At 39.7% G+C, this 13,354-nt stretch overlaps 1 protein-coding gene across 6 annotated transcripts in view; it reads right to left on the bottom strand.

The window, feature by feature from the left end:
• ZDHHC3 (zinc finger DHHC-type palmitoyltransferase 3) overlaps positions 1-13,354 on the bottom strand; it is a 34,180-nt gene that overhangs the window by 7,899 nt on the left and 12,927 nt on the right. For 4 of the 6 annotated variants that reach the window (XM_051610637.1, XM_051610634.1, XM_051610635.1 and 1 more), the window contains exons 3-6: positions 11,682-11,806; positions 8,257-8,353; positions 6,343-6,424; positions 4,496-4,626 (exon numbers count right to left, since the gene is read on the bottom strand). In XM_051610637.1, the coding sequence (XP_051466597.1) occupies positions 4,496-4,626; positions 6,343-6,424; positions 8,257-8,353; positions 11,682-11,806 (435 nt within the window). Of the gene's footprint in view, positions 1-171; positions 1,828-4,495; positions 4,627-6,342; positions 6,425-8,256; positions 8,354-11,681; positions 11,807-13,354 lie in introns of those variants that run through there. The other 2 variants (XM_051610639.1, XM_051610640.1) reach the window with 2 other exon arrangements.

The following is a 13,354-nucleotide window of genomic DNA, read 5'->3' as shown; positions in this document are numbered from 1 at the left end:
CTCCCTACTCCTGTTGGCCACACTATTTCTGACACAAGCCAGGATGCTGTTGGACTTCTTGGTCACCTGAGCATGCAGCCTGCTTGCCTACTGCAGAGAAATTTCAGAAAACCATTATAGATTTTTCCCAACATTTAAAGCAAAGAAAGAAAATCAGATCAGCAAACAAGTTTTTTTGGAAAAGTTTTATTGCATTTGTTTTCCATATGGAAGCATTGACAGATTGAAAAGATGCAGCATTCACATTACTTCCAAAATGAGACATCCATTAAATTTCTCCTCTCCCCCCCTTCCCCCATGGCTTTAAAGCAGTCTAAACAGGTCATTTTCCAAAAAAATACCTTTTTATTTTAAACCAAGGAAATAAAATTAATTCCTCGGAAGTCATGGACACAGCTGATTTGCATTTTTCCTTTGTTTGCAATCACTTGATGAACCCATCGGAGTCATGACTCAAAAAATATAGTAAAATTCCTGCCTGAACACAAGATGTCAGTTGTAGTTATGAATTATTTAGCTCTACTCATTTTTGGAATGCTTTCTGTCCCTCCCACTTTCATCACCACACAGTTCATAACAGTAGGCATGCTCCTTACCATCAGTATTTCCCAACCAAAAATACTTACATGTGTATGTGTGTTTGCACACATACACATGTATGCATAAATATGAGAAATGATTTTCAAAGCTCTAAACCAGGGCAATGCTAAGAAAACAAAACCAATCACCCTGGTACACCGACACATCCCGTCAATATGAGTCTTTATAGTAATCTGGGCATTCATGTCAGTTTTTCACGTTAACACTGTTGAGCAGGCACTGCTCTAACAAGTCATTTAACAAGACAAACACACACAAACAACATGATTCTGCTACCCTAAACACTTGAAAATTAGAGTGCTTTCTTTCCTGCAGGTGTAAGGCATTTAATAATCCAAAGAGTCTTCTAAATCTCCCACAGTTACCCTAAGAGGGCAACAATTTCCTGCATGCAAGGGAGGGAACAGACAAAATAATGCCAGAAAGATGGAATCAGTTCTGTGGCTGGAAGGAAAAAGGAGGGTGGGGTAGGAATTGGCGTTGGCAACGTTTGTTTTAAGTATTTGAACTGTATGTGATCACCAGGTCAACTGGCTCTCTTGCTGTGTTGCATTCTTGTCTTGCACCTTGTGGTAAAGTGAGGTGTCTGCTTCCCCGCTCGAGTTCACTTTATGAAAGAGCAATGTGCTCCTTCAGGAAGTCCAAAGGTGTCTGTGTAGGGCTGTTGGCACTCACATGTCTTCCACAGAGCTCATCACAGTCAGGAGACAGCATGAGAATCTACTCAGAAGAAGTGGGTCACAACAGAGAAACAGAAGCCCCTTCAACATTAGTTATGCCATACAGAAAGCAGAGAGAAACAAAGGCCAGTAAAGTTATCAAGATAAAAAGAAAAAAGAAAAAAAAGAAAGAATAAAAAAAAAGCAGCAGCAGTTTCAGCCAGAGATACAGAATCATCTAAAAATGTGGAACACAGGGCTTTTTTTTTTTTTCCTCTGCAATGATCAGCCATTTAATAGACATTAAAAAAGTTTGTTTTGCTTTTTTGTTTTAAACATTCATGGAAAATTTGTAACAGTAGTGCTGTAATATGTTTCTATTTTAGTGGAAATGCTGGTCAAGAATTCCTCAGACCACATACTGGTACGGGTCTGCTTTTCCTTGGTCTGGTGTTGCGAATGGGCTAAGCCATGCTATAGAGAACGGATGGCCAAATACTGCTTTCATGTTCATCCATTTTGTTTTTTTAGCCCATCTTCTCTCTTCCTTTTTCAACTGTTCTATTCCCTGAAAACAGAAATATGACATTTTCAGTCAAACACTCATATTTTTTAGTTCTGGATCTGGGGAAGAGTCTACTCTCAGTTACTCCTTATCCAATGGATGGAGGTAAGAAAATAAAAATACATCTGTACTGCCTTGCCTTTTCTTCTCATTGCTTTATAGTAAAAAAAAATATTATTAAAAAAAAGGATAGAAAGTATTCATTGGTCATAAAATTACTTTCATTTTGTTCAGGTCTAGATATTTCACAAACCTTTTAAAAGTTGCCCTCCAATTGCCTCTGATGTCAAGTGGAAAAAAACTAACAAACCCAAAACACCAAAAACCAAACAAAAAGTATGTGCTTTAATGGCTGAAAGCATCATGTGCTAACTGGATGGAATAGAGGAAACCATTATAAGCTTGCAGACAAAAAAGAAAAAAAAAAACAACACAACCACAAACCCAAAGATAATCTCTGTAAGACTCCCAGATTCACCAAGCAAGTTCAGGAAGTGCCCATGGCTCAGTGTAGCTGAATCTACCTGGTGCCTCTTCATTTTTCATTAGAATCATTGCTTAAAACATGCATGGGCTGGCAGCAGGGAGAAAGGGTTAAGTAAGACACTGATTGGAGAGAAATCATTGGCATTGTTTAGTATAGGTTAGAGGGAGAACAAAAATAAGCCACCAAGCAACCAGCTGAAACATTCACTAGTCAATCATTTTAAAAATAAAATAAAAATACTATCTGTGTTGTCTAAAACCCACAACATGAATTTGGTCTCTCAGGAAAGCTGTTCCTGGCTGCCACAGAAGCAAAACGAATGAGTGCAGTCACTGGAGAGCATGATTGTTCCACGGGGAGCAGCAGCAGGCAGATCACTCTGTTCTTTAACTTCAGATCTTTTGCAAGGTAAGCTTCTTCTGACCTACACGTCTCACTGTGCTACTGATTAATGCCCTGTAATACCTCTGTGTGTCTCGAGTTACTGATTCTGGGAGCTCTGCAGAACACGACGTGGGACAACTACGGGAGTTGTGCAGATCCTTGGTAAATGTCACCTCTTAAGAGTAAAAGCAAAATACCCAGATTCTGGGTCCCTTTCAGGAAGAAAGGAACCATCCCAAAGGGACAGCGTACACAAGATCAGGAACTAGGTCTCCCAGTGATTGGAAGAGGAATGTAGGAAAGGGCAAGACACAGCCCTGTCTCCAAAATACGATGTAAAACACTGCAAGAAAACAAGCCAGGAAAGGAAGAATTTCACCTGGAAATATTCCTCTGCTCAAAACAGGTTGTGTGCCAGACACAGCTAGCTGAATGCTAGCACATCAACAATGACACATTCCACAGGGCAAAATACTTACTGGTATGTATTAAAAATAAAAACAAAAATGAAAACCCACAGCCCAACAGGGGAAGACAATATTTATGTTCTTATTTTAGATGATGGCATTTTTCCTTTAACACCTACGAGTTCCCAGAATACGAGGGAAAGGGAAAACCAGGGGACTTATTTGGGTGTCCAGCTGTAGGAAGCAGCTTCTAAAAATTCTAGACAATTTCTAAAGATTGAGAAATTAACATTATGATTTCCCAGGCAGCATTGCCAATTGACACATCTACTGATAAACTCAAGCTTCACGGGGTCTTGTCCTGTGCAACACTATACTTCTCCCCAGCAGAAAGAACAGCTAAAGGCCTCCTCTGAACATGGAAGAGCCCCAGTGTGAACATCAGCCTCTTGCAGAAGCCAAGCATTAAAAGAAGTACTGCAAAGATGACACAGGAGCAACGGGCTCTTTCAGTCTATAATGCCAGTCATAGCTCAAAAAAACAGCAGCAAAAACACCTATTCTAGCTTCAACTGGCCATGGGCAAACAACTGATGGTGAATGAAAACCAGAGGAGGCAAAGGAAGCAAGAAGAGTTTTCACTCTTCTAAGACTATTACTTCTCTTCAGACGCTCCAGTTAATTCAGGTATCTGAGCATGCTTGGTGAAGGCCAGCAGGATTCACACGTGTGGCAACATCCCCAGGAGTCACCAGCTCCATCTTTACAAAAGTGGGCAAATACAGGGATATAAGACGTGCTGCAACACTACTATGTAACACCTACCACGCCATCTCTGAATCGTGGACCACAGGGTGGCTTTGCACCAGAGTTTATCCAGCAGGTTCCTGGGAGCCTACTCCACTCCCTTCTCTTTTTCCCTCTGGCAAGAGTTTCTGAACTGTTTCAAAAGCAGCTAAAAATTGAAATCCACTAGACTAAAAAGAAACGTGTGTGTGTGTGTATCCCTCCCCCACCTACTCATCTTGGCTTTCCAGCACACAAAGCTGTAAATAGTGACACCAGGGGACACACAGCTGAATTTCAGACAATACCAACATAAAAGCACTTCATTAAAGGAAAAAGGTTCTTGAATCCACAGGGACAAATACTGTCTACAGGGCAATCCCAGTTACCAATGCCTACCTTATCAGAGGTACTGTCAGCCCAGCATCCCAGCCAATACACAGGTGCACACCACTTCTCACAGTATCCTTCAGAAAGCACATCCCAGCGCTGTGCTAGCTCAGTTTATTCCGCTCCCCGTGTAACGAGGTAAAACCCTGCAGCCCTTCACTGCTTATACAAAGGGTGACAGGGACAAGGTAATGGAGAGAGTGTGTGTGACACCCACCGTTTCATCAGTGCAGATGGAGTGTACTTGGGTCCCAAACATAACGGAGGTGAAGATGAGAAAGAGCAGAGCCTCAAAACACAAGAGGATGAGAAGGATCACTGTAGTCGGTGGAGAGAAGGAACTGCATTCTGTGAAGGCAAAACAATGGCGTTGGAAGGGGAAAGATCAGGTAATGCAGCAGCTGCAAAACATCTGCTAAGCCACGAGTTTTCCATACTCAAACTGTCACAACACATTTTAAGAGTACTGCTCTCAAAAAGGTGCACTGGGAAGCTCTGGCATTCCTGAGCATATTCGAAACTGGAATCATCACTCCTGCATGATTTTCTTTTTTTTTAAAAAAAGCAAACATAAAAAAATCCCCAAAACCAAACCAAACCAAGAACTCCAAACCCCTGCTACATTTCAAGAATGCAACTTTCTTTTCCACTTAGGTGTTTCCCCAGCACACTGGGAAGCACTTCACTCTATTCCATTTCACCTGTAGCTTCTCTCTTAAACCTTAATCTTAACAGATTTTCCACAGTGATCAAGTCCCATTAGAAATCTCAAGTTGCTGTTCAGGACACAAGGATAATTATTTTTGTTACACCAACATAAAAGCAGAGCATGCTTCCTTTCATAACTGCTCAAAGTCATAAACTAAAGAAGGGCAGATTAAGCCAAATTCTTATTTTTCTTCATACTCTGTAGTGTAAATTCAGGCAAGATCTGAAAAAATCTGTGATGGTAACTATAAAAGCAAAATGCTATAGGGCAAAAATCACACCGTCTACTGTTGTAAAATTTTTTTTTGTGAGATGTTATGTTTTAACAAAACAGGCCATAATCAGGGGCTAACACAATCAGCACACATCCATGGCAGTTGGAACAATAGATCCACCTCTCATGACTGCTCTGTTCTGCCACCTAAACCTGGGGCTAGTGGAAAAGTGCTTCTCCCCAGATACAGGCCCTGAGAGAGTGGGCAAAGGAAACTCTATTTTGACTTATCCTTCCCCTATGGCCCTGGCCACTCTAGTCAAACCCAGACGTTCTCAGCGACTGGCAGCAGTTTTACAAGGTTTTGAACTGCAGAACAACCTTGTCACATACAGTTCTGCAGTATTACAGATTTAAACAGGTCATTATGTTGAATGATGCAACTGAAATTCCAAGAAAAACAAAGCTAATGTTCTTCCAAAAAAACCCACAAGCAGCACACACATCTGCACACGCATTCTTTGACAGCTTGCTGCTTGACCCAGCATTACTAGAGGATTTCCTGCATCCATTTGTGTTATTAAAAACACACCTCAACTGACTTTTAAAAAATTTGCTCACTGGCTGCATCAGAGTAAGGGATGGGGCTTGTTTTTAGTTTGTGGTTTTTTGTTTTGTTTTGTTTTGTTTTTTCTTTTTTTTTTTTTGTATGGAGAGGAATTGTTTGCTCCTGTGAGGGTGGATTTTTGGATCTGAGTTAGCATGTTTTCCTGGCAGTCTTGCAAGAATGATTCACAGTACCCTTTTAAAAAAGAGCATACACATCCCTCTGATCTTGTATTGGCATTCAGGAACTTAGTGCTGTGCTCATGTCAACAGTAGTTTATTGCACAAACACTATCTAGGTATCTTTACATCTCAGCTTCTCCCTAGGCAGTATCAGACTTAAATTGAAACAGGAATTTTCAGGACAGAGATCTCAGCAGGTCAGAAGGAATTCAAAAGTTCCAGGATTGATAAAAATGAAAAAAAAAAAAAAAAGATAGCACAGGAGAGCCCTGATAGCATTCTTCTGAAACCATTGTAAAGTTTTATTCATAGGCTAATGTGGTATTTTAATGAGATACTTTGCAAGTACTCACTTGTCCAGTCTTCTTCAAAGCAATATAAGAAGTGAAATCCCACCATGATTAGAGCATGCAGGGAAATCAGTGCTATATACATCTGAAAAATAAAGGATGTAATATAGGTGTTAGGTAAGCATAAAGATGAAACTGCTAAATCTTGCAAATAATTTAATTAAGGCAAAGTGTTAAGACTTAAAAAAACCAAAACCAACAAACAAAAACCACAAACCCCAAAACCCAAGCCCTCCCATCCTGATGAGCAAGCATCCTGCAGCTGTCAAATGCCAAGAATACACAGACTCATTCTGGCCTTAACCAAGAGCTCTGAGTCCACAGGAGGGAGACTTTTTAATTCAAAGCCAGCTAGCTGGACACAGAACCCAGCCACCTGCACCCCCATGCAGCGTCCCACACAGCTCATTGTCCTTATCTCCACCAAGTACAGTGCAACTTTCAGAGAACTGCAACTCTCTGACATCAAGGTATCATGCTGTCAGAGCTTACATCTTTGAGAGCACTACAGTTTCCACGAGAAACAACAGCTTATTTGTTTTAACCACAAAAAGCACTATTTTGCAGCATGATTTTCAGAAAAATGACCTTTTTTTTTTTTTTAAGAAAGGCTTTTCCTGAGGCAGACACTAGCATGGAAAGTTTCTCTCAAGCTTTAATACTTAATCCTATTTCTTTTAAATTAGGTCTTAGCTTTGTAACAAAAAGCTTTAAACTATACTCAATGCCACACATGCACTACAATATACAGGGTTAAAAAGATGACTTTCCAGAACCTCCAGACGCTGACAAAGGTGAGCAGATATTACAAGGGAGAGTGATTTTGTTACAAAAAACTCCTGTGGAAGCAGTAAAAGATGATAGGAAAGCATTTTGGTTTTCCTTGCAAGCTGAGCATGCTGCCATTCTTCCACCTCCTCAGGTCTCAAAAAGAATACAAGAACAAAACCAGAAACCTTTATGTTGTTTTTCTCAACTACATGAAGTGTTTATTACAGCCTGCTTGAAAGGAGGTGTCAGGCTTAACAGAAACATAAATCCTTTTAATAGGAATAAAATGCCTAGCTCTCTCCTCATGGTGAAAAAACTGTTGCTTAAGGGAAAGAAAAGGAATTTGGTTTGTTCTGTAATCCAGATCCTAAGAGACCACACTACAGAACAGTAAGGCCTTCCATTTAACTTGAAATCTTTCCCTTTTCACTTGGTAATATGAGAACACTCTTCCTCAAACCTACAGATGTCTCAAAAGATTTATTAATAAAACAAGAGCATCACTGAAACTCAGTCTTGTAACGTTCATGCTACTCCCACAGGATACTTGAGTTCACTTTGACAAAACTGATTTCACCCCCTGCATAACTACATAGTATTCAGGTTTGCACTCCTGTTTGCTTACTCATGAGGCCACAGATATAGCACAAAAAGTCAAACACCTCCTTGGTTTTCAAGTACAAAAATAAACCACTTGCAAGTAAAAGGTGGCTAATTCTTGCCAGAGGGGATGCAGACTTCCCACTCCTCACTTAAGATGTGGCAACAGATCTTATAACAGGATCCCACACAGGTACTCACAGAACGACAACATTTAGGAACCCTGCATATGGCCTGGGGCCCTACCAGCCACGGCACAGTGTAAGTGCTGAACGACTGTCTATACACACCTCACAAAACCCTGGCAAAAAGTTCCCACGATGCGTTTCCCCCCCTTTGCAATATTGGGTTTGTTCCCCAACTAGCTAAACAAAGTCTGCACTAGTTCCCTGTGAAGTCCTTCTGAAGCAAATGAAATAAAACCAACAAAACAACAAACCAAACCAAACAAACCCAACCAGGAAACCCAGCTTTGGAGGTGCTACATGCACAGCATTTCAGTGCTGCTCACTGGACAACCTCAAACACCACTTGTAAAATACTTACTGTAAACAGTACAAAGTACTTCTGGTTATTCTCTCCTACACAGTTATTGACCCAGGGGCAGTGATGGTCCATTTTCCGAATACACCTCTTGCAAACACTGAAAGAAGACAGGTCTTGATTTACAGCACATTTAATTCCAGGAATACAAGATTTCACAGGGGTTTGAGAACAAAGAAATTAAAGGGAAGAATCAGAGGTGAAATCTGAATCTAAAATAAATTTACTTGTCAACACATTTATACTTGTGGTTTGCTCACTTGACTATGTCTGTTCAAAATGAACCACCCAATACTAAATCAACATTGTAAAAAAATAATGCCAAGCAAGATACATTAGCATGATACTCACATCAGTGCTTCTGCCAAATTATAGTTTACACAATACATTCAGGCAAATGGAAAAAAAAATCTGTCATTTGGCTTAGTTTTAACCTACTTGGTCTGTGAAAATATCCACAGATTAAAATAAAACAAAACCAAGAAAGATACTAAAAGCAGTAATGAATAAAGATATTTTCCCAAGTTAGTAATAACAGATTAATTAGCTGACAGCAGGAACTTGCAAAAAAGAAAATTAAGTAAAGCTTTAGAAGTTACTCTTGACATCAAGGTAAGCCACAGACTAGAATAAAACATCTGTGGCAGCCAGTCAGGAAGACACTACCACAATGTACATTCAAGGTAAAATTAGATGTTAAAGCCCTTCACAAAACCAGACTAATAAAATAAAAATTCAGATTCTTGCCAGCATACACATTGTGGCTAGAAGTCAAATAATTAAACATTATTACTTTGTCTGAACATCATTCTCTTGCTTACTCAGTAACTGCTTCAACTCACATAATAAAGGAAGTCTTTTTCTCTGCTGCTTTCTCATATGATAGGAGACGAAAGGCAGTCTCCTGATACCACATTGCACAAACAAGCACAGAAATCAAATATGAAAAAACACAAAACCCCAAAACAATCAAACAATAGAACCAGAAAGGGAATAGCCATTCCAAAACAATTCTGGCAGTACTGGAAAGGACTGAGGGCTCTGCTAATTTTATTTTTCTTCTTATAACAAAAAATACGTTGACCTCAGTACAAACAATAAACTTCAACTCCCATTTAAATGCTTAAAGGAAACTCAAACAAAAACACTCTTATGAGCACGTATGAATAAATATTAGAAAACCTCTGTCAGAACAGCTTTGCACTCTACGTGGTGGGACGGAGCAATCCCTAAGGATACATGCCATGCCTAAAAAACAAACGAGTTGCTATACCCCTTGATCCTATATGAAAGGTTGGTCAGGCAGGCCCCAGACTCTCAGCGTGGGGCCAGGTGAAGAGCTGCTGCTTCTTCTCAGGCAGGCTCAGGTACCCTATCACCTACCAGCCCCAGAGGCAGTGGACAACAGGAAAAGCCTCATTTTCCTAGAGTAAGTACTTTGAAATTATTTTTGAGCAACATGGGGACTAAAATCACCTAGCACAGTAAAACCTGTTTACCTGCGAGATAATGTCATGCGACACATGACAAGTATCAGTTACTGGCCAAAAAAAAAGGTAGTGGGGAAGCAGGACAGGTGGTGTAAAGCAGGAGGATGCCTCCCTGTGGTCTAATTTACTTTGTGCAGATGTGCACACACTTCCCTTGGGCTCTGGAACAGCTAAGTACCCAAGCAACCTCTTTAGTTGCTCCTAGGTTCCAGTTCCCCAGAGGGACAACCTGAAGCAGCCAAGCCAAAGATGACCTCCATGAAGGAGATAGCTAAGGCTGAGAGGAGAGGTTTTATTCCATGTATACACACCAAAAGCAGCTGGATGAGAGAAAGAGCATGAAACTAGCTGGTGGAAAAGGAAACTCAGAAACCATGACTGAAAACTACAGGCAGCAGGGACTGCCCATACTCAGACATGGCCCCTCACCCCCTGCTCAACCACCCAGCTTCCAAATCCTGGCAGGAGTTGTTTGCTGGGCATGGGGGAGTCACAAAATAGCATATAAATGAAAAAGCACTCTGCTCCCCCAGGCATACTGCTAGCAGTACCTCCTACTGATGCATATGCACAACCTTAATGTGTGAAAGTCCCGATAAATACCCGTATTCCACAGAAAGATGTTTGAAGATACTCAACAGCACCGGTGCTCAGTGGAACTGTTTGTCAAATCTTTATGTCTATAAAGTTATCTTAAAGCATAGAAATAAGGACCACAGAAATTAGGTTTTGTGTTTAGCCAAGAAGTCTTTTTCATTTACCTACACAGTGAGTCATCAGCAAGACAGCATTTTAGATGCAAAGTTTCATTCATAATTGAAGAAGTGTCAGAGGGGATTTTACAGTAGCATTAATAAGTGATAGGCACGATCACATTGCTCCTGCTGAATAACCAACTCCTGATTTTGATTAAAATAAAAAAAAAACAAAATAAAAAATGTGCATGGGTCTGAAAATAGATTAGAAAATGAAAACAGCAGGACAAGTTTGCACAGCTCAGCACCACATATTCCCCTGCATGAATTAGTAGTAACCATGATACAAGCTTTCTCAGAATGAATTGGTTTTTGAGTAAAGAAGGGACACCAGTGCAAACTCATTAACTACTTACTAGAAAGCAGGTTCAGTTGTTTTAAAAGTAAAAGAGAATTTAGGAAGCAGTTATTTTTTTGCTCACAGCCCTTAGTACTAAAAAGCTCACTACCAGTTACTTTCTTCAGGCAAGTCTATCCCACCAGAAAAAGAAAAGGACAGCAGGCATACTGATCTATGACACAGCACAAAACAAAATCACAGTAATAAAAGAAAATGTGAAAGTCAGAACTCTTAAAAATATATATAGTTAACTGAACTTCAATTTTAACTTAAATATTTGCCCCAATCCTGGAGGTCTTTGCCCTCTCCCTGGAGGTCTTAAAAGACCAGGCTTGATGGGGCCTTGAGCAATTTGATCTAGCAGGAGGTGTCCCTGCCCATGCAGGGGAGTTGGAACTAGATGATCTTTAAGGTCCCTTCCAACCCAAACCGTTCTATGATCACTTTTAGATAGAATCTACATATGGCTTTGTGCATAAAAACAAAACCTGAAAGTACATTGACTTTATCAGAGACATTACATTTTAATGTTTCTTTTAAAGTAACATTTACACAAAAATTTATGGAATGTCAATTACATATCTGGGGTCAAGGCAGCATTAATTTTTAAGTGTTTCTCACTGTGCAAGAAACAGCCCTAGCTTGCTATAGATGAAAACTTCTCAGACCTGAGAATTTTTCAGAAAAGCCTGAACGTGTCTGGCATGTTTTGACAATAGAATTCGGATGTTGGTCTATAAATTTAACCAGTTCAGGCTCAGACTCCAATAACAATTTAGATCAAGGCACACTGGATAAATCTTGAGGTCTTGATAAAAAAGCAGTCCTCAGAAGAGACTTTACCTGCAGTGATGTGCTCTGTCAGGTTTGATGCTACAACACTTTGGGCACTTGTAAACCACCTGTCCTGGCTTTAGCTGTAAACTCTCGATGAACTCCTTTGTGGCATTACCTTTGGGTACAGCACCCTGCAGGAAGAAATAAAAAGGAAAAAAAGAAAACAAAGAAAAAACCAACACACCAGAAGATTAACCTGTGCACATTACAAGTGCTAAGAACAACAGGATGACTTAAAACTACAGGAGGGGAGGAAAGAGAAAGAAATAAAAACCTCCCTAAGATCACCAGAGTTTCAGGAAGAGCAGGAAGATTCAGAAAAGAAATTAAGTCCTAATATATGGAACTACATACTTAAGACATAATTTTGGTGTTTTTTGTTTTTTAAAACAATAGTAAATCCTCGCTTAAGAAATTAGCCTTTTGTAATTCTACAGTAATTTAAAAATATTTAAGAATTTGTACCCTCTCTTCATGTCTATCAACAAATTTATCCCATGTTTCATAAAGCTAACTAGAGAGCTCAGATGTTGTACTCCAGCAGAAGCAGCTACTTCCAAAGTATCATTGTGTACACTAAAGAGTTGCTCATAAACACCTCATGCATATATAGCTATGACTCCATTGGGTATTTTTAATTTCAATTAGGGTTCAATATTCAAACAGTAAACACTAAGAATCCTCCCATCTGAATAAGACTGGGTAAAACATCCTTAGCTGTGCAATTTCCACTTTAAAATGTGTCTTTAAACAGGTAATGGTATTGTTGCTGCAGGAGCCTGAGTTCAACAGTTTCCAGCCTTTCTAGGGCCATAAATTTGCTCAAAAACAAGCCAAAACCCACCCTAAAAAAGGTAACTAAATGTCCTGTATGAAATCAGTGCTGGTACACTGACACAAATGCACCTGTGTGGATGTTAGGCTTTTATATTGAAATAAAACCAGGATTGTAACATTTTCACAGACTTCTGATTGAACAGTTTCTTTTTAACACACCTATACAACATCCCAACAGCAATAAAAAGGAAAAATAGACATCAATGAGAGAACTGCACGTTAAACCAGTACTATAAAGCTTTCTTGAGCAGTCTTTGGGTTTTTCCACAGAAATCTCCCAATAGACCTGACCAATTTAAAAACTAACAGGAAAATTTCTACAAAATGCTACAGATCATGTTCTCTCTCTTTAGTACGCAGCAAAGCTCAAAACCTTAGGAATGTTTTTAGCAAGTTCCTGAGAAACATGACACATGCCATTAGTTCTGAAGAATTCAGATGTTAGTTTATTTATAAGAATTCTACTTGTTTGTCTTACACTATGCTATTTCATTCAGATTCTGGACGTGCCCCTGATTCTCCATGTCCCAGCACTTTCCTTCATCCCTGACTCATGCTGTCTGCCAGGTGTTGCTGCATCCCCACACTTTATCTTCCATTTTGTTTAGCTGATTTCCTCATAAAAAAATAAAACAAAATCCCACTGGCTCTCACCATCCACACACATAAATCCCACTGCACACTACAAATTAACGTATCTTTTCCCAATTATTCTGTATACAGATTTTATCTGCTTCTCCAACACTGTTTGTCCAGCCTGCTTTAGAATACAACTTTTGTTTCAGAAGAGTTCCAGCTAACTCTGCAAAATAATTCCAGTGACCTGAAGGTCCCTAGGCATT

The sequence above is a fragment of the Apus apus genome, chromosome 2 (assembly GCF_020740795.1).
Source record: "Apus apus isolate bApuApu2 chromosome 2, bApuApu2.pri.cur, whole genome shotgun sequence".
Taxonomy (NCBI): domain Eukaryota; kingdom Metazoa; phylum Chordata; class Aves; order Apodiformes; family Apodidae; genus Apus; species Apus apus.
This window is presented reverse-complemented; position numbering and strand designations above follow the sequence as displayed.